The sequence below is a fragment of the Schistocerca nitens genome, chromosome 5, assembly GCF_023898315.1.
Source record: "Schistocerca nitens isolate TAMUIC-IGC-003100 chromosome 5, iqSchNite1.1, whole genome shotgun sequence".
NCBI lineage: Eukaryota > Metazoa > Arthropoda > Insecta > Orthoptera > Acrididae > Schistocerca > Schistocerca nitens.
This window is the reverse complement of record NC_064618.1, coordinates 247,025,578-247,052,308: the sequence shown is the minus strand read 5'-3', so window position 1 is coordinate 247,052,308 and position 26,731 is coordinate 247,025,578. Positions and strand designations below refer to the sequence as shown.

General features: G+C 39.4%; 1 protein-coding gene across 4 annotated transcripts in view; it reads left to right on the top strand.

Moving 5' to 3' along the window:
- Window positions 1–26,731, top strand: part of LOC126260156 (cytoplasmic protein NCK1) — a 71,425-nt gene that overhangs the window by 1,108 nt on the left and 43,586 nt on the right. For 3 of the 4 annotated variants that reach the window (XM_049957413.1, XM_049957414.1, XM_049957415.1), the window contains one exon: window positions 909–1,126. The exons of the other annotated variant lie outside the window; for it this stretch is intronic. In XM_049957413.1, the coding sequence (XP_049813370.1) occupies window positions 1,018–1,126 (109 nt within the window). In that variant the 5' untranslated portion in view covers window positions 909–1,017. The remainder of the gene's footprint in view (window positions 1–908; window positions 1,127–26,731) is intronic. 4 annotated transcript variants of the gene reach the window in all.

Genomic DNA, 26,731 nt, shown 5'->3' with positions numbered 1-26,731 from the left:
TCCTCTTATAGTTCTCAACATGTGTCTCTATATTGCTTGCCATGTAACCCTAATTTTTTTTTCTCTAGACATGTCAAAACTCATTACACGGACTTACTGTTAACTTCTGATTCAGACACATTGAAAGTTAAGTTTTCACAATGGACACACATTTAAGTTATCAAAAGCACTCCAGACCAATTTTTACCACTTTGTATTTGTTTCCTGTGTGGTAACTGAGCTACCCTAAATACAGCTCATGGATTGTTTCTAAGACTTGATTGTTTATTTATAAAGTTTTCTCGTTAATGTGTTCCTTGTGAATACAGAATGAACAGCTGTGTTGAATTGCAGTCTTCACATTTAACTGTTGTTACACATGACATCCAGAAATATGTCCATCGTTATACGTGCCCACCTATACTTAAGTTTATATTATAAAATTGTCTTTATTTTGATGACTTGTTAAACCTAAATAAAGGGAGGAAAAAATGTACATTACAAACTGACTAATTTTATATTGTAATCTGTTATAAGGGAAATACATAATTTTGTACCACTCATACACACTACGAAAGGCATACTTGTATACAGTGTTCCGTGGCATATGCTTCATTTCCTGGTCCTAAAAGGCTGAAGTAGTATACTGCAGAAATGGTGACTGTGCTTTTCACATTTCTTGAGTCACAAAATCAGTTCAAACAAACTAACTTTATTGAAGTGTAAGTGCAAACCACCTCAGCTTAAACATAATCAAGTAGGCTACCCATATTTTGTTGCTTGGCCACTTGTATAATTTGTTGTATTTATGTTGTATACAAATTTGTGATTTGTGCTTGCCTCATTTTGAAGGTAGGTCAGTGGTTTATTGTAAAAAAGATTGTGCCTTATTATGTTTGCATTTTAAATTTTTGGTTTGCATCCACTAGTAATAACATGTCTACCCAAGATGGGATTTGAGAAGCACTGTATCAGGTGACTGCAGCTTAAAAGATAAGCTGCTGTGCCACGAACTAAGGTCAGTCAGATGCAGGAGTGATGCTGGAAGCAAGATCACAGAAATCTGTTGGCACCAGAGAAGCTACTGCTGGCCAGACAAAAAACAGTTTTCGACCCTCACCTCACTACATGGCAGCTATTTGGCATGGTATGGAAACTTACAACTTTCTGTGTTGGATCGCTCTCTTGTACTCTCTCTGTTTTAACATATTTAATGTTTATTTTTGAAACAGCAGATTCATAGCTGAAATACACTAAATAACAGTCAAGGAAGGCCTTTTGTTTGAACTCACTTCTAGCACAAGGGAAAAAAGAATATAATTTCCTGTTAGTGGTGGGTCATAAGCCCGAGTCAACCAGGTACTTGCCATGGCCTCTGTAGAGGAGCCATCGTGGCATTTGCTTTGCATGATTCTTGAAATAAAAAGTAAAGTTTTAAATCTATATGTAGATTTGAACTTATTTATCTTGAATGCAAGTCTAGAGCCTTGATTTTATCACCAGCAACATATACAAGACACTAAGCTTTTGAACACATACTCATCTCTCACCTCTCCCTTGTTTAAAAATGCAGAGGAGTAAATTAGGGAGATTTAAAAAGAGGAGGTGGCACATTTCAGAGGGAGAAAGGAAGATAGGGATGAAGGAAATGGTGTGTAGTGCTTGCTTACTCCCAGTCTTGGCCTCCAAACACCATTAACGTTCTCTCTCCCTATCCTCTGTTGTGCATTGTGTAGATATTTCTTAATCTAGATTCTGACTGACATATACCTCCTGCTGCTACCTCTGTCCATATCCTCCTTTGCTCTCATCCTCAAGAGGAAAGCTGTAGCATGTAACTTTGACCTTCCTTTGATGTTATTTTGTGTGTTTCAATCTGCTATACTGTGTCATCTCTCAAAAGTAAGTATTAAACAATTCATATTTATTTCAATATGACATTTCATGTTTAATTTTCCTCTGTGTTGGTTACCTTTTTCAAACAAATACACTAAGATGTTTCAAAGAAATGAATTTCGTAAGTGATAGCATAGAGGAAGTAACATAATGGAGCTTTGTCTTTCGTGTAGTTTTTGAATGGTATTTAGACTTCATTGTATACTGTAGCTACAAAGTGATCATCCAAATCTCTTATGCTTAATTTGTGAATACCGAATAGGCTGAGGAATAACGGTTACGAAACAGATTAAGGGAAAGCAGGGTGGCAATTCTTCTATAAAACCTGGCATTCTAAGGTAATTAAATTTTATCTGGAAAAATTAGGGAAATCTCTGGGAATTTTATAAAATCCCAGAGAATTCTGTGTTTTTAACTTAGCATTGAAATTTAATTTTAATTGAGTTTTATAAATCACAAATTTTATAATACTTAATATTTCAAAGTGTGTTAATTATACTAATATTATTCCATATAAATTATTGATATTTAAAAACTGCGGTTGAACTACTGCTTATAATTTGAGAGAGGAAAGGAAAGTCGTTATTGTGGTGTGTATGTATATATAAATATATATATTAAAAAAAAAGTTCCATTCATGATATGAGAGATTTTTTTTTATTTGTTGCACAGCCAGTAATATATCGTTTGCCCATCTTTTATCATTTACATCTTCCTGTAAACTACATTTATGTACTTGGAACACAACGTTAGGAGAATCCTCAGGTACCTGAAGGACGATTCTCTCTTGCTTATTGCTACTTTATTGTTATGTGCTTCTGTCTCATTTTATTTTGTGGAATTTTAAATTTTTCTTAATCCTACTGTTTGACAATAATATTTCTGAAAAAAAAAAAAAGTCATCTAATTTTACCACAACTGTTATAACTGTTATTTAAATTTTGATTGATGGATGTAGTTCATTGCTTCACAGTTGTCTTACGCTAAAAATGACACACTTGTAGCCTGTTGCTGTCAAACCAATTTTATTATGATCTTTCCAAAAATAGCTGCACTGTATTCCTGCAATCCCAGTGCAGATCAGTGGTGTATACTAGCTATTGCAAAATATACTGAAAAGCGAAAGAAACTGGTACACCTGCCCAATATCGTGGAGGGCCCCCATGAGCAGGCAGAAGTTCCACTACACAACTTTGCATGGACTCAATTAACATCTGAAGTAGTGCTGACACCATGAATCCTGCAGTGCTGTCCATAAATCTGCAAGAGTATGAGGGGGTGGGGATGCAGCTGATCAGACAGAATCCTTACGAATGTGTCACCTGTCAAAGTCGTATCTAGACGTATCAAGGGTCCCATATTACTCCTACTGCACGTGCTCTACCCCATTACAGAGCCTCCACCAGCTTGAACAGTCCCCTGCTGACATGCAGGATCCATGGATTCTTTAGATTGTCTCCATACTTGTATACATCTGTCTGCTTGATACAATTTGAAATTGATTCGTCCGACCAGGCAACATGTTTCCAGTCTTCAACAGTCCAATGTTGGTGTTGACGGGCCCAGGCAAGGCATAAAGCTTTGTGTCGTGCAGTCATCAGGGGTACATGAGTGGACCTTTGGCTATGAAAACCCATATCAATCATGTTTCATTGATTGTTTCGCATACTGACACTTGTTGAGGGCCCATCATTGAAATCTGCAGCAATTTGCGGAAGGGTTGCACATCTTCATGTTGAATGATTCTCTTCAGTCATTGTTGGTCCAGTTCTTTCAGAATCTTTTTCTGGCCACAGTGATGTTAGAGATTTGATGTTTTACTGGATTCCTTATATTCATGGTACACTCGTGAAATGGTTGTAAGGGAAAATCCCCACTGCATCGCTACCTCGGAGATGCTATGTCCCATTGCTCATGTGCCGACTATAGCACCAAGTTCAAACTCACTTAGATCTTAATAAACTGCCATTGTAACAGCAGTAACTGATCGAACAACTACGCCAGACACTTTTTGTCTTACATAGACATTACCAACTGCAGTGTCGTATTCTGCCTGTTTACATATCTCTGTATTTGAATATGCATGCCTATTCCAGTTTCTTTGGCATGTCATTGTAAATCATTCAGCTTAAGGCATAGGTAGAAAATGCCTGCATAAACATACTTAGAACAGCAAGATATACTCTGATGTCAGCTTGTGGTACTTGAAAATGGTTATGAAAAAGATAGAGAAGAACACTTAATGTGTTACAAAAAGTTGTCAAATATGCAGGAGATGCTTGAATGTACAATTAATAACTTCACTTCATTGGCATACTTTAGGAGCATTGATTGCCACTTATGTTTGATGACTGTTAACAAGTTCTAAATGCAGTAATAGTGATAGCAACTGTTTGCAGTGAAGGCCTTCTTTGATTTGATTATTTACATGCCTGAGCTGCATCATCTCCCGTTGCTTGGAGACATTCAGACAGATTAAATCAAGTGATCTCAGTAGCCAAATCATCTGTTGCTTCCCAGATGCAGCTGTTAAAGTATCTTTCACACCATTGCTGAACTAGGGTGCAACTCTACAGTATTGTATATAATATTTAGTCAGTATTCAGAAATCTGTAAACACCCCTTTAAGAATCATTACGGCCATAAATGTGGGTAGGAATAATTAATATATGGTCTGATTGATCTGTGATGAAGAGTTCCAGAACATTAACGTAAAATGAGCCTTAATAGATGAACTTTGAATCCTGTAATTTGAACACTATGCTGATAAACATGTGACTTGAAATGTTTCAGGAGGGAAACTGTAAAGTCCGTAGCCTTAGAAAAAGGATTGCAGAGAAGTCTACTGTAGAAACAAGTGAATAAATTCAATGTATTGAGGGCAATGGTTGGGTTTGATTGTCAAGATTAAAAGGTTCGAACTGCTGCTTGCATAGCACTCTGCACACGCTGGTACATTATATGCCAAAGTTATGTGAATATGTCATTTACTTGTTGATAAGTTGTCTTCATCTTGTCACAAGACATTTTCTTAGACAGCCAAAGTATATGTTACTCACATGTGACCTCTGTAATACACATTTGAATGGAATATAGCTGTTTGTTGTAAGTTTCGGTGCTCATGTATCAGTGTTTGGAGGCAGAGGTGAATACCTCTTTGGGGATGCACCATCAGCATTGTCGCAGTGGATAATGCTCACTGCACTCATTGTTCTTTAAGCTGCATGTTCTCTCCAGGTTGTGCTAACTCTAAGGAGCTTGGGCAGTCCTAATTGGCTATGTTTCAGAGAGCACAGGGTTCATGATATGTGGTTACACGTAATTATCCCACAGGGCTATAAATGCTTGGTATTTTGAGTGACTACAGTTTGAAGTGATGGTGGTACATTCATTCTGTATCTTGGAAAGAATTATCTACGCACAACTGACTGCATTTCGGTGATGGTAGTAATCTCTAAAATAAATATCAACTTAAAAATGAAGTATACACTGATATGGTGTGTAGTAGTTAAGGCTACAAAGTTTGCAACAAATCTCTAAGGACAGTGCTACATTCCAGCTAAGCTGTGCTTGCTTAGTTGTACAAAGTTGTGCCTGGGTTGACCATATTTTCCATGGCTGCTTTGAAACTTCTGGGTCATCTGTAATTTTGAGTACATATGTTAACAGTAGCTAGTTGGTTCTCCAGAGAGTATTCATGTACAAAAAGTGTAAAGAGCTCAGACAGTTGTCCACTTAAAAAAGGTGTGTTCACTGTTGAGGTGTGGAGCGCTTCTTTACAAAGATGGAAGTGTGTTTCATTGAAGATTTAAGTACAGACCAATTGCTGTGAACATCACAACAAATACTTGTGTTTGAGGCCGTTGGGATGACATTGAGGAGAAGAGCAAGGTAACATATTAATACTACAGTGAGCACATCAGCTCCATCCGAACCAGAGGGACATCTACAGCCCATGGTGAATCCTTTTACTCAAATTATTCCTTCCACCAACCAGAATCCAGCTTTCATGGAGGATCAGTTGGGATTACAGTACCACCGATACTGAAGTGTACAGCAGCTCTTTCCCCATGTGAGTGATTAATTGAGCATTATCTGTAATATGTGACATTTCACCGGCGACAAAAAAATCTTTTACAAAATGTTATGGTAAAAGTGATTCTACCGCACCTTTTGGAAATATATATTTTAATTTCTTTCCTCAAATATCTGTAGTGGTCATAGTGTTATACTAAGAATGCACACAACATACCTTGTAGCAGGCAGCAAACTGCTGCATTGAATTAATCTTAGACCCTGCACTACTTCTCACTCACTTCCAGTGTACATTTGAGGGGATATCATTCCACAATTGAAAATCTGAGAAGCTTGCAGATGACCATACTACAAGCTTTCCATCAAAGATATCATCTGAATGAGGCATTCTGCAATCTTGAGAATGCTTATGATATTTCTCGAAGATGTAATGGCATCAGATAGCTCCATATATAGGGCTTATGGGGACACCTCTCTCCCATTATACAGTCCCTACTATTGCAGTTTTACTTGTATTTTAGTTTGATTCAACATGTTTCTGTTAGATTACTTTACATCTACATTGATATTGTGCATCCATCTTATGGTGCATATCTTATACCGCTACTAGTCATTTCCTGTCCTGTTCCACTCGCAACTAGAGCGAGAAAAAAAACGACTGTCCATATACCTCCGTACAAGCCCTAATTTCTCGAATCTCATCTTCATGGTTCTCATGTGCCGTTAATGTTGGTGGCAGTAGAATCATTCAGCAGTCAGCTTCAAATGCCTATTCTCTAAATTTTCTCAGTAGTGATTTTCAAAAAGAACATTGCTCTTCTCCAGGGATTCCCATTTGAATTCCTGATGCATCTCGGTAACACTGCCAGTAACAATCTAGAAGCCCACCTCTGAACTACTCTGATGTCCTCCGTCAGTCCGACTTGATACAGACCCAAAACTCTCTAGCAATATTCACGAATAGGCCACACAAGTGTCCTATATGCAGTCTCCTTGGCAGATGAACCACATTTTCCCAAAATTCTTCCAATAAACTGAAGTTGTCCATATATTTAGATGACATGGCATATGTCAAACAGTACACTACTAATGCTGTATGAACATTACAGGTTTGCTTTTCCTACTCATCTGCATTAACTTACAATGCCCCACATTTAGAGCTAGTTGCCATTCATCAGAACAGGCAGAAGATTTGTCTAAGTCATCTTGTATACAGAGAACAACAGTGGTCCTATCACATTTCCCTGGGGCACCCCTGATGATATCCTTGTCTCTGCCATCAAGCATAACATACTGGATTTTAAGCATGTAAATGGCTGCCCACTGTGTGTCTCAAATTTGAACTGTGGTAGTTTCTGCCATGGATGTTAATGATTAATCATCCCTGACAGCAGCTGCATTTAGTATCTGTTATTCGTGGATAGTATTTTTTTTTTTTTTTTTTATTTATTCTTGTTTCAGCCGTTCAGCAACCATAGCACTGTTGCAGCTAACAGTTGTGAGGTTAGAAGAATGGGCAGACAATAGTAATATAAAATTTTAACCAGAAGATGGAAAGGGTAGACTGCAACTCATCACATGTAGGAGTTATTAAGTTGCAGACAGGCACAATGAAAGGGAACACTAGAAATATTTTCAGTTTATAGGCAGATTCCTTCGACAGAAGGAGAGCTTTCACACAACAAAGTCTCTCTCTCTCTCTCTCTCTCTCTCTCTCTCTCTCTCTCTCTCTCTCTCTCACACACACACACACACACACACACACACAGCCACTGTCTGAAATGAGCGGCAGTCTACCTCGAGTGAGTAATGGAGGTAAGGAGGTGGCATAGTGTGGGGAGTGGTAGGGATTGCTGTTTAGGGGTTGGGGAAGGTGCTGGTGGGAGCATGCAGCTACATGTTAGAGACAGGGTTGCTACGTGTGGTGCTGGGAGTCTGTGGTGGGGAGGGGAATGAGGTGGGAGGGAATTGGAGAAGAGGAAAGTATTAGTAGTTGCAGGTTAGAAGCCATGGGTGTACTGTAGTGGGAGCTGCAAAGCGGAGAGACAGTTCGAGGACAGAGACTAGCGAAGGTTGAGGCCAGGTGGATTATGGAAACGAAGGAGATGTAGGGATAGCTCCCACCTTCACAGCTTAGAAAATCCGGAGTTGGTGGGGGAAAAAAAAATTGCACATGCTGTGAAGCAGTCATTAAAGTGAAGCGCATCATGTTCGGCTGCCTGTTCACTGACTGGGTGGTCCATCTGTCTTTTGGCCACTGTTTGACTGTGGCCATTTGTGTGGACAGTCAGCTGGTTAGTTGTCATGCCCATGTAGATAACGACACAGTGGTTGCAGCTAAGTTTGTACATCCAGTGGCTGCTTTCATAGGTAGCTCTGCATTTGATGGGGTAGGAGACGCCAGTGACAGGACTGGAGTAGGTGGTAGTGGGAAAGTAGGTCTATTGCAGATACATGGTTCACGAGGCAAAGGTTTGGAAGCAAGTGTGGAATAGGGACAGACAAGGATGTTGTGTACAGAGTGTGAATGACAAAATACCATGTGAGAGGGATGGTCCCCTTATTGGGGAGCATATTTCTCATTTCAGGGCAGGATGAGAGATGCCAGACCCTGGTAGAGAAAGTGATTCAGTTGCTCCATTCCTAAGTGCTACTGTGTCATGAGGAATGCTCCTTTTTGGCCAGACTGGGCGTATATGGTGGATGGTTTGTGACTGTTCAGACAAGGTATGTGAGATCTGTTTCTAGAAAGGTTAGGAGGGTAATTTCAGGTTTTGAAGGTTTCTTTGTGACCCTCGACATATTTGGATGACCTCTGATGGCTAGGCTGTATGGAAGTAACTTCTTGGTGCGGAATGGATGGCTGCTATCGAAGTGGAGGTGGTGTTGATGGTTGGTAGGGCTGATGTGGATGGAGGTATCCTTGAGGTGGAGGTCGATGTTAAGGAAGGTGGCTGCGGAGGACCAGATGAAGCGAATGGTGGAGAAAATGTAGAGATTTTGGAGGAATGTGGACAGGGTATCCTCATGCTCAGTCCAGATCATGAAGATGTCATCAATGAATTTAATTCACCTAGCACCCCTATCCATTCTCCATCTCATCCCTGCATGCTTCCAAAGGCCGCACTAGCATTTTCCCTCACTCTTAAGATACCATCCCTCCCTCTCCCAACCCTATGCCTCCTCCTTAACCCTGCTACACCCCTTCCAGGTAGATTGCTGCTCACATAAGATGTGATCACAGTCAGGCCTTAGTGCCTGGTGACAGTGGCAGTGTGTGTGTGTGTGTGTGTGTGTGTGTGTGTGTGTGTCTTTTCTACTACTAAAGAAGAACTTTCTCTGAAAGCTGCAGATATATTTAGTGTCCTTTTTTTACCAAGCTATATGCAATATATGTATTGAAAGGAAAATTCACGTGAGAAATTATAAGTAGACTAGCTGAGTACCTGGTGTCTTCTATTAGTCCATCTCCTCCTTTGCCCTCCGTCTGTCCATAACTCCCCCCCCCCCTCCCTGCCCACCCTGCCATTCTCTTCCCCCTCCTGTTTCTGTCTCCTCCCTCCTCCTTGCTGTCTATCCATTCCCCCCTCCTCCTCTTCCTCCCCCCCCCCCCTTCTCTCACCATGTTATCTTGCTCATTTCAATAGGATGCTGGTGGTTCCTACTCCCACAATATATCTTTCCAGATCATAACTAATGTGTACCAAATTTTGTTGAAATCATTCTAGGGGATTAGGATGAGCTTTTCTCATGTCAGATATATTTAACCTGTTTCACATGTATTTGTATATATGTTTCACCTGCATATCTAGTGAATTTTGCCCTGAAGTTTCATATTAATGCATCTCAGTGGTTACAACATTGTACCTTCTGCCCCAAGTGCTGTACAATGATATAATTTTGCAGGTACATCCAGTGGTATACGTGGCTACTGTATGCAAAATGTGTTGTGAATAGGGTTAGTAGAAAATCAATAATAAATTAAAATATCAGTTATGATGTGGCAGTTTGTCATGCGTCTCAGTGTTTATGACGTCAAATCTTTTGGACTATGAGTTGTACAATGGTATATTTGTGTAGGTACATTCGGCAACATATCTGAATACTATCTGCGAAATGGATTGTGAGTGCAGTTCGTAGTAAAGAAGTAATAAATTAAAACATTATTTCATGAGGCAATTTTAATGCAGGAGCAGCGAAAATGTGGTAAGTGATAATATTTTTTCCTCTCATCATTTTTTGGGGTTGTCAGTGCGAAAAAGATCGTTTTGAAATTGTGTGTAGACTTGTTTGTTCCAAGTCACCAAGCGTTCTCATTCTTAAATACTAAATGAGTGAAGTAAGGCTATTCGTGCATTGTCGACTACACTGCTTACTCCCCCACACCCCTCTAATAGTTAGGTGGTTCTTACCCACAGTGATAATTTCCAAGGAATAAGTGATACAGGTACCATGTTTGATTGAAATCAGTGTACATATGTACGTACACACCTTTTTATAATATGTGTGGATGTAATGGCTAACCAGTACTTATTTTTGAGAAGTGAGACTTGAGGCATTTGAACTGCATGTCCCTACGTCAAAGAGGAAAGAAAGATAGATTCGGGAAGATTACAAAAGAGGGGCAGGTCACTGAGAGGATGAGATGATAACTAGGTGGACCCTCTCAACAAACTAACAGTTTTAAAATCTAGGTTAGTTTTTTTCGTACAGTCATGTGTGTTTATCACCAGTACTTATAATTTTACATCCCAAAGATAAGTAATGGCAATAAATTATATCTGTGTAGTTTTACAGTTATTTGCATGTGTTCCTTTTAATTGATTGAGCTGTTTTTTTACCATTACGGAATTGTGATTGAGGGGCATTTATAAATTCTAAAAGTACCTAGTCTCATATTCCAGTAATTGGCACCCCTGAATGATCTCAGTATTTTAATATTCGTCACAAGATGTGGGAAACAGAACTCATCTGCTCTACTTTTATAGAGCCTTCATGCAATTCTGGCTTAGTAATGGCTGTGCTATCAGTCAGCTTAAAGGTCCAAGCTGAAGATAGGCACTGAGGGAAGGGAACCATATTTACATTAAGTGACAACTCTCACAGCACTGCAAGCAATTATTAATTAATCAATAATAAGAAGGTGAACCTTCAGGGGCATTGAAGGAGACAAAGTATACACTCCCCCCCAGGGGGTCCACAACTCTTTTGTGGATACGTGCATGGCAAGCACGGGACCCCGAACTAATGCGGCTCTCTTCTTTTCTTTCCGGGCTGCATACCTTCCTTTTCCAATCCTCCTCTCTCCCCCCCCCCCCCCCCACCACCTCCACCTCTTCCCTTTTCCTTCTCCCCATATGGGGGTATGTTTCATGCTTAAGTCTGGAGATAGACGCTTATAACTGTAAGACATAGTCTCTCTTCTTTGCTTTCTATGCTGGAAAGTCTCTGTCCTCCCTTTGCCCTTCTCTTTTCCTTGCCTCTTCTCTTTACCCTCTTCTCCACTGAGGTGTTTAAGACATCTCTTCTTTCCATTTCTTTGTTTCTCTCTTTCTCTTTTTTTCCTCCCTGTGCATGTCTGAAGGCCGACCCACGCATTCCCACGTGTAGCTGGTGATGAGGTAACATGTAATTCCCCCCCCCCCCCCTCCCCAGGTAGACAGGTAGGGCACGTACGTACCCCCTGGTAATGGCCAGGCCCAGGGAGGGATCATTACCTGAGCTGGTACCTTCCAAATGTGCCGATTGGTCCCTCCGTCCGTTTCTCGGGAGATGTGACCTAAGGTGTGGACAATCGCCTAAGACGGGAGTGCCTTCAGAGGGGGCCCCCACAAGGAAGGAGCACGCCATCGGAGACACCGGTAATCATGGGGAATACTTCCGCGATGGTTTCCTCTATGTCTACAATTTCTGCTCACAAGCGAAAGTTAGATGAGTCCCAGCCACGGACATTTCTTCCATCAGTGCCACAGTTCCTTGTTGTTTCTCTGTTGGACGAATGTCAAGAATTCCCCACAGTCAACACTTTCATTGTTAAGAAAGGTGTCGATGCAATTGCAGATCCTGTAAAGTCTTGTTCCTGATTACAAAATGACACCTTGTTGTTAGAAACAGTCACTGCCCTCCAAGCACAAAAATTGCTGTGAACTTCACTGCTACACACCTTCCCTGTCCGGGTAAAAGCGCACTGTACTTTAAATTCATCACGCGGGTAGGTTTATACAAGCTCACTCGACGGATTGTCCAGTGAGGAGATTCAAAACTACCTGTCTGACCAGGGCGTAATGGCTGTACATAGTCATGAAAAGGGTTGACAAGGACTTGGTACCAACCCGTACTACCTTCTAAACATTTGACAGAGTTCAACTTCCATCGAACATTAAAGCGCCCCATGAGATAATTTCAGTTCGCCCTTACTACATCCCCAACCCTACGCGTTGCTATCGGTGTCAGCTGTTTAATCATACCAGGCACTCATATTCCAATCTGGCCAAATGCGTTATGTGTAGCAAGGATGCCAAAGAGGGTGCTTGTCCACCTCCATCCCCTCATTGCATTACCTGTATGGGCGACCACACTGGTTCCTCTAGAGATTGCCCCATTTTCTAAGATGAATGGCTTATTCAGGAAATCAGACTGAATGAAAAGGTGTCTGCATTTGCTGCTGCCCAATGTGGTTTCCGAAAGCATTGTTCTGCAATTGACTATCTTGTTCCCAGAATGAGATTTTCACTCTGCAGCGGAGTGTGCGCTGATATGAAACTTCCTGGCAGATTAAAACTGTGTGCCCGACCGAGACTCGAACTCAGGACCTTTGCCTTTCGTGGGCAAGTGCTCTACCAACTGAGCTACCGAAGCACGACTCATGCCCGGTACTGACAGCTTTACTTCTGCCAGTACCTCGTCTCCTACCTTCCAAACTTTACAGAAGCTCTCCTGCGAACCTTGCAGAACTAGCACTCCTGAAAGAAAGGATATTGCGGAGACATGGCTTAGCCACAGCCTGGGGGATGTTTCCAGAATGAGAGCGCACACTCCGCGCTTCAGCGCACACTCCGCTGCAGAGTGGAAATCTCATTCTGGAAAAGAGAGAGAGAGAGAGAGAGAGAGAGAGAGAGAGATTTGTCTTTTCATACATTTCACTAAGTTAATGCCATTAATTTATGCTGCCTATCCCTGTTGTTCAGCTATGTTAGTCAAGGTATGTTGTGTGTCCTTCAAAAATTAATAGTATTTTGGAGATAAATTAGAGGCTATGGTCTTTTCAGGTGGGGAGTATGTGCTAGCATTGTGATTTAGAACACTATTGTTTCCAGATATTTTGCTCCATTTTCAGATATATTAAAACATCTTCATCAAAGGCAATATTGCTCTACAGCTCTCAGATAATTGTTGAATGATATGCTCAAAACAGCAAAAGCTGCTATATTGATAATTTTTTATTTGCAACTAGTTTCTATCGCATCAGGTTGATGTATTGTTACAAATTAACGTGGAAGGATAGTTTGTTGATATCACACAAGTGAGACATAAAAGTCTACTGTATTGAGTCATGGTCCTACAGCTACAGTGCTCCAGAATGTTTACCGTGACTTTAAAATGATCACAATTTTTTAATTAACGTTGACACAATATTTGACAATGCATACACAAAGTCTTAGATTTCAAGCTGCGAGTGTGACCGCTGCTGACAACATGCAAAATAAACAAACAGTACTGTACTTCATGGCACACATTTTATTGTATTTGAGGAACTGACCTACTTTCAAACAGTTTGGACATATGTGGTACAGTGTGACATAAACTTTAGTCTTGACACAATCCCCACCCCCCCCCCCCCCACCACCACCACCACAACCACAACCACAAAAGAAGGGGGAGGGCAATGTCTGGTGATCTTTGTGGCCAGGGACTGGACCATCTTTTACAATCTATGATATGGAAATTCTTCGTCCACGGACCCATGTGTCCCAAAGAGGTGATTTTGAAACATTACATGGACTAACATTTCCTGGAACTGAGACAGCATAATTCTGAAGCACAGTTTCAGTAACAGATTTGTAACTGGAGTAGTATGGGCCAAAGACTATGTTGTTATACATTCCTGACATTGACAGTATGGAGCAATTTTCAATGTACAGTAAGTGAAGAAAACTTCACAAGGCAAGACCGCTAAAAAAGTGTTTTATTGGATGACCAGTTTTGACAGAACTATGCTGTCATCATTGGATGTTATGCTTTAAAATATTACAAAATATTATCTATCAGTGTTGCAAGTCATTTAACATTGCATAAACACATACCACTGTCACGAAAATCACTCCAAATCAGTGTGATGTAAAATTGCTGTGTACAAACATAAAGATGATTGTATTGTGCTGATCACTAGTGTTCATGTTCGCCACAAGCAGGCAACTGACAGAGTAATGTGAAAGGACTTGCAGCACTGATTAACAATATGTTGTAATATTTTAAAGCATAAGATCCAATGAAGAGAGCATAGCTCTGTTGAAACCAGTCATCCAATAAAGTACTTTTTTAGTGATCTTGGCTTGTGAAGTTTCCTTCACTTACCAGTTATGTTGTGTATTAGTGGACGCCACATATTGGTCCTTGGGCCATCACTCTCTTCAATATAGAATAACATATTATTGGCAAATTCTTCTTGTTGCTTGTAATCACATGCTTTCATTTATTGCAAACTCAAATTTTCTAGGTACACAGTTGCAACCATTTGCGTAAAACACTGTGCAGTATGGTCATTGTTAACTGGAGCTGGCGTGATGCATGTCGCACCAATCTGAAGGGTGATTGTGTGAACAATGTCCAAATGTTTGTAACAGTTTCTGCAGATGTTGAAGATTATCATTTTTCTCCTTCTTTTCAACTGTACCAGTATCTAAAATTTTTGCATCTATCTTAAATCAACTTTACGTCTAGTGGTGGTTTCCCATGTATTGTTCTGAACCTTTGTTGCACCTTGATTGAGATTTTGTCTCAGCTAGCCACACAATACATTGTGCTTTTTCATGCACTAATGCTGTCATTTTACACTTTAATCAATAGTGGTGCTTCCAGTGGCAAAATCATCAAGTGCAAAAAACTTAATAAACTCCACACACACTGAAACTAGGTTATCATGTATATATATGCCATAAATAAATAGAACTAGCAGTTTAGAATCAGGGTAAACATTCTGGGACCCGTGTACTTCAGTTTATTGTTATCAGATGTACAAACAAGTTCTGATGGCTCTGGATAAACATCAGAAAATCCCAGTCGTGTTTGTGTACTAAAGGTAAGTCCAACCCTGTTTTCGTATAGTCCTTACAGGCTTCAGTCAGGTGATTGTCAGCTATAGAAGACAACGTACCAGAAGACTCGACCAGTTGATATATCCTTTTTGGTAGTTTGAATTTTCCATTCCAGAATATACTGATCATGTTTTACTTGCTTTATTTGTGACGTAGGATAACAGTCATTCTCTGCTTGGTTATTTTTGGTTTCACGTTGTTGATTCACAAGTGCCTGCTCTAAATACACTCCTGGAAATTGAAATAAGAACACCGTGAATTCATTGTCCCAGGAAGGGGAAACTTTATTGACACATTCCTGGGGTCAGATACATCACATGATCACACTGACAGAACCACAGGCACATAGACACAGGCAACAGAGCATGCACAATGTCGGCACTAGTACAGTGTATATCCACCTTTCGCAGCAATGCAGGCTGCTATTCTCCCATGGAGACGATCGTAGAGATGCTGGATGTAGTCCTGTGGAACGGCTTGCCATGCCATTTCCACCTGGCGCCTCAGTTGGACCAGCGTTCGTGCTGGACGTGCAGACCGCGTGAGACGACGCTTCATCCAGTCCCAAACATGCTCAATGGGGGACAGATCCGGAGATCTTGCTGGCCAGGGTAGTTGACTTACACCTTCTAGAGCACGTTGGGTGGCACGGGATACATGCGGACGTGCATTGTCCTGTTGGAACAGCAAGTTCCCTTGCCGGTCTAGGAATGGTAGAACGATGGGTTCGATGACGGTTTGGATGTACCGTGCACTATTCAGTGTCCCCTCGACGATCACCAGTGGTGTACGGCCAGTGTAGGAGATCGCTCCCCACACCATGATGCCGGGTGTTGGCCCTGTGTGCCTCGGTCGTATGCAGTCCTGATTGTGGCGCTCACCTGCACGGCGCCAAACACGCATACGACCATCATTGGCACCAAGGCAGAAGCGACTCTCATCGCTGAAGACGACACGTCTCCATTCGTCCCTCCATTCACGCCTGTCGCGACACCACTGGAGGTGGGCTGCACGATGTTGGGGCGTGAGCGGAAGACGGCCTAACGGTGAGCGGGACCGTAGCCCAGCTTCATGGATACGGTTGCGAATGGTCCTCGCCGATACCCCAGGAGCAACAGTGTCCCTAATTTGCTGGGAAGTGGCGGTGCGGTCCCCTACGGCACTGTGTAGGATCCTACGGTCTTGGCGTGCATCCGTGCGTCGCTGCGGTCCGGTCCCAGGTCGACGGGCACGTGCACCTTCCGCCGACCACTGGCGACAACATCGATGTACTGTGGAGACCTCACGCCCCACGTGTTGAGCAATTCGGCGGTACGTCCACCCGGCCTCCCGCATGCCCACTATACGCCCTCGCTCAAAGTCCGTCAACTGCGCATACGGTTCACGTCTACGCTGTCGCGGCATGCTACCAGTGTTAAAGACTGCGATGGAGCTCCGTATGCCACGGCAAACTGGCTGACACTGACGGCGGCAGTGCACAAATGCTGCGCAGCTAGCGCCATTCGACGGCCAACACCGCGGTTCCTGGTGTGTCCGCTGTGCCGTGCGTGTGATCATTGCTTGTACAGCCCTCTCGCAGTGTCCGGAGCAAGTATTGTGGGTCTGACACACCGGTGTCAATGTGTTCTTTTTTCCATTTCCAGGAGTGTAGTTTTGAAGTAGCAAAAGAAAAGTTTGTCTAATAGTGTAGAGGATGTCTTTAAAGCCTTGCTTTTATCAGCACTGCAGATAGCTTATAATTTCCAGCTGCGATAAATTAAATTTAATTTGTTATCTCTTTGTTCAGTTTTAGTACACCTATAATGGAAACACTATTTTCAGTGATAGGCCAATAGAAATAATTGCATAACGCACAGAACTTCCATAAATTAATTGTAACCCACAATTACTGTAATTTACACTAGGGACCCTTGACTTGATTGAAACAAGGGAGGCAAACAATGCACCTGGTGAGCTATTTTATGCAGTATTTTAAATATTATTAAACACTTGCAAATTTGGATAAATTAAAAATTTGTGGATATATCTAATGTTTGTTTCTTTTAACATAATACAGTGCGCATGTTTTGATAGGTCAGACATGTGGCTTGTTATTTTTCTCTGTGTAGTGATAATGCTTTAGGAGACAAAGACAAATAAGTGACAAGTGTTGTCTCTGAGGGAAGTCCATCATATCAGAATGATAAATTAAAAGTGCTTCCATTGAGTGATAAATTTAAAATTTTAATGTGTCCAAAGGTAAGATGATTTGTGTTTATCTTTTTAGATTAGTAAATCAATGCCCACACTAATATTTTGGAATTTTTTTTTTATAAGCCATTACTGTCTTTCTTAATTCTGCCTACATTCCTTATCCTGTTTCCAACATTTTCTTAAATCTCCCTAAGTGAGAGGTGTAGATGCTAGAACTGGTTTAAGGGAAACCTTTACAAGTGAAAGAGGCTGATAAAAATTAGGAAGCAGGTAATTGAGAAATCTCTGTAAAGTGGAAGAAATTCTAGGTCATCTCAGCTCTTTTTTATCCAGGTTTGACTTTATTAAACAAAAATATTTCTGTAAATATTCCATATGAATTCAGATGAGATGGGATCGTTTTCACAATGTAATACTCTTCAGCTATCTACAGATTTACTGCAATAATAATTAAAAGGGGTTGTAGTTAAGGGGTCAAGGACTTGTTCTAAAATATTACATAATGTTGGCTAATGGAAGTGAAACCAATTTCATATAGGCCTACATTATGAAAGTAACGGAAAAAAAACTGAACTCTGAGATTATTGGACCTTATTATTTACTCTGCAATGACATTGTAAGAGAGTGGCACATAATTCTGAAAAGAAGTTTACCAACCTGAACAAAGAAAACAACTTTAAATTGGTCACATAGCACATTATGCATACGAAAGTGCTTCAGTCAACTTTTGAGTTTTACTTTTCCACAACCTAGTAGGATTTCTCATGAACAAACAATCTAGCTCATGTCTACAACCAATAAAAAAAAACTTTATGGAATTTTTACACTCTTGGTAAATCATTCTAGATTTATGATGAGTTGACTTATCTCTATCTCTTCATTGTTGAAGTTACACTGTAATTTATTTTCTGCACTGATCTGTTGAATATGTTGTCACATGTAACAATATAAAATCTGTCTTTAAATTAATGAAACATCCTTGAGGTAGCCTGTGTATTGAAGATAATGTCTTAATGTATCAATTCTAAGCCTGATTGTTGATTGTTAAACCATCATGAATTGTACAACAAAGTTGGCACTTAACTGTATTGTAATTATGGATTGGTTGCAGAGACAGACTAAGGAGGCAGAGGGGAGATTGGGGGGGGGGGGGTGTTGGTCCACCATGAGCCTTTGGTTGTGAGGGGGGGGGGCGCACTTAATCTCGAGACCACTTTTAATCCAATTCCAAACAAGGCCAAAATATGCTTAATAAATAAAAGGCAGTTTGGAGGATCCATACATATTCAAAGCATAAACATTGGTACTTTCATACCTATTAACAGGCAATGGCAATTGTCCAGGGTGTGTTAAACATTTTTAGAATTTTTGTAAAATGTTGCATGAAACTTAAAAAACTGTAGAATGATAACCAGTTGTCATCTAGACACAATCATCCTACATGAAACATTTCTTGATGTCTTCAACTTTTGTGGTCCTGTCCTCCTCAGTTGCGCGTAATACTACGGTATATTGATAATTTTCACTTATGGACCGTCTGACAGCAACTGAATAAAACACAATTTTAGTGCCATACGCGTTTCGCCTTTATTTTCTGCAAGGCATCATCAGTGGCCTGGAATATGTACATATGTTAGCTATTTTATTTACATTTTTGTCACTGTGCCTATAGATTATAAACAGTTCTGGTGGTTGGTATTTCCTATTAAGTAGTAATGTTTTGAACTGTACTTACAGGTTGCGTAGACAGTTTCTTACATATTACGCTCCTGTTGCATTTTTGGTGTTGTTCTTCTTCCTATGAGCGCCAATTTGCTGTTTTTGCCGCATTCCACAGCACTATGCACTGAGCGCTTTTTTTAATGCAATGTTTTGGTTTCTGTTGCCGACTGTCAAATGTTTTTGCCAAAGATCGAATATTACTGCCAAACTTATGAGTGTAACTATTGAAGTATCTGTGGTCTGTTCGTGTATACATTTGTGTGTGTGTGTGTGTGTGTGTGTGTGTGTGTGTGTGTGTGTGTGAGTGTTTTTTAGTGTCGTATTAATTTAATTTTATTCTATTTATTTATTTATTTTTGTTTTTGTCTTGTGTATGTGTGTGTGTGTGTGTTTTGGTGTATATGTATTTTTTTGTGCTGTGTGTGTGTGTCTGTCTGTATTTTGGTGTTATGTAATTTTATTTTATTTTATTTTTTTTAATTTAATTTTTTTTTATTTTTTATTTTTTATTTTTTTTATTAGGAGGGGGCTGTGTGTGTGTGTGTGTGTGTGTGTGTGTGTGCGCGTGTGTGTGTGTGTGTGCCTGTATTTTGGTGTTATATATATATATAATATATATATATATATTATGTTATCATTTCCTTTATTAAGTGTAGTAGGGAGCCTGTGTTGATGTGTGTTTGTTCATTTATCACATGTTTGTTTTCTGCTATGGCTTTCTGGATGTGGAAGTTTTCTTGCATTTGTATAAGATGTTTGTCATGGTTGCTTATTCTCATTATTTTCATTTCTTGTTCCATGTTTGTAGGATGATGGTTGTAGTGTTTTAAATGCTCTGCAAATGTGGAATGGTTTGTTTCATACTTCCAACATCTGATATGTTCTTTATATCTTGTTTCAAAATTCCTGCATGTCATGCCTATGTATACTGCATCACAACTTTGGCATTCAAGTTTATATATTCCTGATTGTTGGAATTTGTCCCTCTTGATAGTTGGCTGGCTTAGGTGTGATTGAAGGGTTTGCCCAGGCTTATATGCTATTTTGAAGCCCTGTCTCTTCAGGATGTTTGCAACTCTGTGTGTTAGTTTATGTGTGTAGGTCATGGTGTACCATCTGGTTCTTTTCTGTGTGGTGTTGTCATTGTGTGTGTTTGTTGAGTGTGTTTGTAAGTTTTCAGCTTGTGAATTCTTTTGTATTGTGGAAATGTTGTGTTTGTTTTTTATATGTGTTTTTATTTTTTGATTGAGCCTGTGTACCACATGTGTGTCATATCCGTTGTTCCTAGCTATTTGTATGATCGTGTTCATTTCTTGTTCATAGTTTCTCTTGCTGAGTGGGATTCTGTTTAATCTATGTAACATGTGTCTTAGTGCTGCAAGTTTCTGGCTTTGGGGGTGGTTGGATGTGGAATGTATTATTGTGTCCGTGGCTGTTGGTTTTCTAAAGATGTTAAATGTATGTTTTCCATTTTCTTTTTTAATTGTAATGTCAAGAAAATTTATTTGATTTTCTTTTTCTTTTTCAAGTGTGAATTTTATGTTCTTATGAGCTTTGTTTATTTCTGAATGGAGTTCATCTATTTTTTCACTTGGCTCGTCTACCAGACAAATAATGTCATCCACGTATCTGTACCAATATATGATTTTGAAACTTTCATTTGTGGTTATCTTATCAAATATCTGACTTTCAAGGTGACTGATGAAAATGTTTGCTAGTGTTCCTGATATTGGGGATCCCATGGGCAGTCCTTCAGTTTGTAAATAATACTCTTCCTCAAACTGAAAGTAGTTTTGTTCAGTTGTCAGTCTGAGCATATCTGTTATTTCTTTTATTGCGTCTGTGGTGAGGTTGCTGTGGGATGAGAGATTTTGTTCTATGATTTCTATTGTTTCTGTGATAGGGATGGAGGTATACATATTTTCTATATCGAATGAAATCAGTGATGCTGTGTGTGGTACCTGTATGTTCTGTATGTTTTCTATTAGGTTTCCTGTGTTTATCACTGTTCTGTTGTTTTCTACTTTATAGTGTTTTGTAACTAACTTTTGGAGGTGTTTGGCTATGCGGTATGTTGGGGCTTTCTTGAAGTTGATAACAGGTCTCATTGGCATTCCGTCTTTATGTACTTTCGGTTGACTGCGGAGTGTTGGTGCTTGTGGGTTTTTCTGTGTTAAGTAGTATTTCTGTTTGTCTGTGAGTGTGTGTTCAATGTTTTTCAGTGTTCGTTTCACATTTGCCTGGAATCGTGTAGTTGGATCTGACTTCAGTTTTTGTATTGCGTTGGTGTTTATGTATTCCTTGGTTTTTGTGATGTATTGCTCTTTATCCATGAGTACTGTTACATTTCCCTTGTCTGCTCTTGTTATTAATACGTTGTTGTTTGTTAACTTTTGTTTTAACCTTTTCATAGTAGCTGCTTCTGTTTGGTTGTTCTTATTGTGTGTCTGCTGTGTTTGTTTTATTATGCCTTTTATTTCTTCTTTTACTAGTTCTCTTGTCAGTCCTATGTTTATTTCACAATTATTTTGTTGTTCTTCACGTGTAAGGATGTGTTCGGTTTCTACTATGAGATTTTCTATGTATTGATTGTTCACTTTGCTATTGGTGCAGTGTTTCAAACCTTTTTCCAAGAGCATTTTTTCGTTTTCGTGTAGTTCTGTCTCTGTTAGGTTAACTAAGCGTGGATGGAATGTGTGTTGGTGTTCATGTGGTTTTACATTTAAAATGTAAATGTATTTTTGCGTCTTTTTCACTGTTAGTTTCATTATCTTGTGTTTATGTTTGTTTTGTAAATGTTTCATTGCTATGTATGTGTTGTGCTCAGTTTTTTCTACTAGTGCCATGAAAACTGCGGCGTTTCCTACGTTTTTTGCCAATTCTAGATGAGTCTCATAGAGCATCATGTTTAGGTGCTGTTTTTTCGAATAGAGCATCTTAATTTCATGTAGTAACCAAAAAACAAACACAACATTTCCACAATACAAAAGAATTCACAAGCTGAAAACTTACAAACACACTCAACAAACACACACAATGACAACACCACACAGAAAAGAACCAGATGGTACACCATGACCTACACACATAAACTAACACACAGAGTTGCAAACATCCTGAAGAGATTAAGATGCTCTATTCGAAAAAACAGCACCTAAACATGATGCTCTATGAGACTCACCCAACAAACACACACAATGACAACACCACACAGAAAAGAACCAGATGGTACACCATGACCTACACACATAAACTAACACACAGAGTTGCAAACATCCTGAAGAGACAGGGCTTCAAAATAGCATATAAGCCTGGGCAAACCCTTCAATCACACCTAAGCCAGCCAACTATCAAGAGGGACAAATTCCAACAATCAGGAATATATAAACTTGAATGCCAAAGTTGTGATGCAGTATACATAGGCATGACATGCAGGAATTTTGAAACAAGATATAAAGAACATATCAGATGTTGGAAGTATGAAACAAACCATTCCACATTTGCAGAGCATTTAAAACACTACAACCATCATCCTACAAACATGGAACAAGAAATGAAAATAATGAGAATAAGCAACCATGACAAACATCTTATACAAATGCAAGAAAACTTCCACATCCAGAAAGCCATAGCAGAAAACAAACATGTGATAAATGAACAAACACACATCAACACAGGCTCCCTACTACACTTAATAAAGGAAATGATAACATAATATATATATATATATTATATATATATATAACACCAAAATACAGGCACACACACACACACACGCGCACACACACACACACACACACACACACACACAGCCCCCTCCTAATAAAAAAAATAAAAAATAAAAAATAAAAAAAAATTAAATTAAAAAAAATAAAATAAAATAAAATTACATAACACCAAAATACAGACAGACACACACACACAGCACAAAAAAATACATATACACCAAAACACACACACACACACATACACAAGACAAAAACAAAAATAAATAAATAAATAGAATAAAATTAAATTAATACGACACTAAAAAACACTCACACACACACACACACACACACACACACACACACACACACACACACACAAATGTATACACGAACAGACCACAGATACTTCAATAGTTACACTCATAAGTTTGGCAGTAATATTCGATCTTTGGCAAAAACATTTGACAGTCGGCAACAGAAACCAAAACATTGCATTAAAAAAAGCGCTCAGTGCATAGTGCTGTGGAATGCGGCAAAAACAGCAAATTGGCGCTCATAGGAAGAAGAACAACACCAAAAATGCAACAGGAGCGTAATATGTAAGAAACTGTCTACGCAACCTGTAAGTACAGTTCAAAACATTACTACTTAATAGGAAATACCAACCACCAGAACTGTTTATAATCTATAGGCACAGTGACAAAAATGTAAATAAAATAGCTAACATATGTACATATTCCAGGCCACTGATGATGCCTTGCAGAAAATAAAGGCGAAATGCGTATGGCACTAAAATTGTGTTTTATTCAGTTGCTGTCAGACGGTCCATAAGTGAAAATTATCAATATACCGTAGTATTTCTTGATGTACCTCAGTTGGTAAAAACAGAACCATTATGTGATCACTTTGTTGTCAGTCCATCAGTCAGTCCAGCTGTTTCTCTGCAACAGATAGACATATCATTTTGAAATTTATGTCGCATACTATATCTTACTGTGGAGTAAAAAGTTGAAGCTTCTAAGTCAATGCAGTTAAAATATACTGCCATTTAAGTCACACATTTTGATACTTGCAAACTTACTCAGCAAAATCTACAGGATACTTCTTATTGACCTAAATCATGAAATTTGGCAAGAAGCAAGGTTTCACAGTATGACTAAAGGAATAAATCTGAGATTGTTAATTTGTAATTATATCAAACGAAAAACTTTTTTTTTTTTTTTTTTTACTTTCTCTTCGTGCGTCTGTTAAGGCGCCTCGGTATCGAGAAGGGGTGGACATAATAATGATTGTGTGAAGCATAGAAAAACTTTTCTTTAACCAGAGCTTGTGCCCTCATGAAGAGCCACATATGAATGCTGCACCACCATATGTTTGCATTGTTAGTTTATGTGGACAGTTCTCAAAGTGGTGATTGGTGATTTTTATCTGCTCTTGTACATTGCCAAAGACTTGGTATCATGCTTTTCTGGTGCTATGAAGTCCCAAATTTTTTCAATTGCCTTCCATTAATGATGTATCTATATACTATAACCATCTGTAAAAAGCAGGCTATGTCACTGGTTTTGCCAGCCATTACAGCCAAAAACTTCATTGGCATTGGCAAGCATGCATTAGAGTGGTTCATGCTGGGTGGTTTTAGAGGTGCCTTTGAAAACTGTTGCTTATTCTAAATTCAGTTTTAATACCGATTCTAATTCTGCACTAACATTAATCAAGAAATGAAAAATGCAAGGTTTGGAGGATGATTCAGTCCCATCATGTCCTCTGAGGGCAAGGTCCAATGCACCACAGAAACATATACAGTTAATAATTAGATTTATTACGTACGTATTATCGCTAACTTTTTGGTAGTATAATGCTGCGGAGCTTCTGTGCCCTCTGGCTAATCGGGTAGCTATATTTACATTGCCCAAACTTGCCAGATTCAAAACATATTCACATGGAACAAAGAAAGTTTGTGTTTTCTAGTTTTGTCATAGACTCTGTGTTTAGTCAACAAAAGATCTCCTCCAAAGAATAAACAAGAAAAGCAGAATGAGGAATTTTTCAGATCGCAACCACACAGCCATTCATTCTTGCTGTACAGTTTGGAGTGGAATTTTCTACCGAATTGATGACTTTTTGTTTTAACTGTCTGCACAAGTGTTAAAGGTGGCCTACTTAGCATCGTGATTTCTAATTTTCCTTCAAACTTGCATAAATTGAATAGTTCAGGGAGCAAAGAAATTATCTAAATTATTTTTTCACCTATTCACTTGTCACTTGAGTCTCAAAATTCACTATAGCACACACTAAAATAACAGATACAGTGCACAGGAAATATTTATTTTGCTTGTAGCTACATGTGAACCAGTAGGGGGACATGAGAATTCTCTCTGGTTTGGAGATCTGATAGTTACAGTTCTCTTCAGGAGAGTTCAAGCCGTGTTTCTGCAACTGGCAGGACAACTCCGGTGAGATTGTTTGTACACTCAAGGTCTGTACACGAGTACAATGTTGCTAAGCACTGCTTTTGCACCGTGCACCCCTTCTGAGACATCCTAACGTGCGTTGCGAGCAGAGTGCAACCCCGAGTCAGTCAGCACATTCCTATCCCACTCGGCTGCATTTAGCATTAGAACTAGGTCCAGGCATTTCAAAAGAGGCAAATAGCACACTATTTCTCCACTGGTGTAGAAAGCTCAAAAAGCAAGCTTAGTTGAACAAAATTATTTCTGAGGGTAATGCATACCTGCAGACCTATACAGGAGCTGCTCACAACATGCGTATTAGAGAATAGCTATAAAGACAATAAATTTGAACCTTCATTGTCATAAAATTACATTGTAACTTGTAATTTTCTAGCATTCTAAATGAAGACGGTAGTCACTGCAGGACTTCCTTTCGACTTCCATTTGAAAGTCTCGGGGAATCAGAATGGGGAAAACCCAAACCGTCCAGTCGCCAATGTTCTCGAGAATACTTCGGGTTTCGTGTTAACTTAATTTCGTTCTACACAAGCCTTAATTATAAATACTATGTAATTAATGTAGTTCTTTTGCTGAGGAACTTGTTTGTATAAGTTACATATAAGTTCCCATCCATTCGTTAGCCCTGCCCTAGATGCCACGTTATTGATCACATATTCACTCCTGTTAGACATCTGTGCAGGAATTAGTTTTGGTATCCTCAGTGATATTCACTTACTCACAGTATCCACTTCAATATTATACCTATCTAGCTTTTCACTACTTCATTCACCAAGTCACATTTGTCATTGTCTCTAACAATGTCACTTACAAGGAGAGGTCCCCAGTGGTGGGATCAACTTTTTGAAAATGAATGAATGGTGACGTGGGTTAAGATCCCAGGTATCAGACCCTGCAGCCACTTGCCCTGGTGGGCTCTCGTTTGCGAGTAATTGATGAAAAAAATTTATGGATTTTGTGTGACACTCACTTGCATTTAAAAAAGGTGTATGAAGTAGTATGGCTGTGTGGTGGAATGGATGGAATAGGAGCTCCGCATTGTAATCTTATCCCCCCACACTTCACTATTAAAATTCTCTGTCTCTGCACAAGTTTTGAAAGCTTTGAGAGGCATAAGATATACGAAAGAAAAACTTTTTACTGACCTTCATTTTCTCTTGTTGTTGGCTCCAGTTTTTTGCATCTAGGGGTACATTCTTGCAGCTGAAATTTTGATTTCATTATGTGGGTTCTTGATGACTAAATAACTGAAGATTTGCCTGTACTACTCTTGAATTTTATTCTTCATCACATTTTTCAATATCACACCATTTTTATAATTTCCACTTAATATTCCAAATTACATTGTTAGTGTTGATCATATAAATACGTCAGTCTCCATCAGAGGCATACCCACTACTACCTATATTGG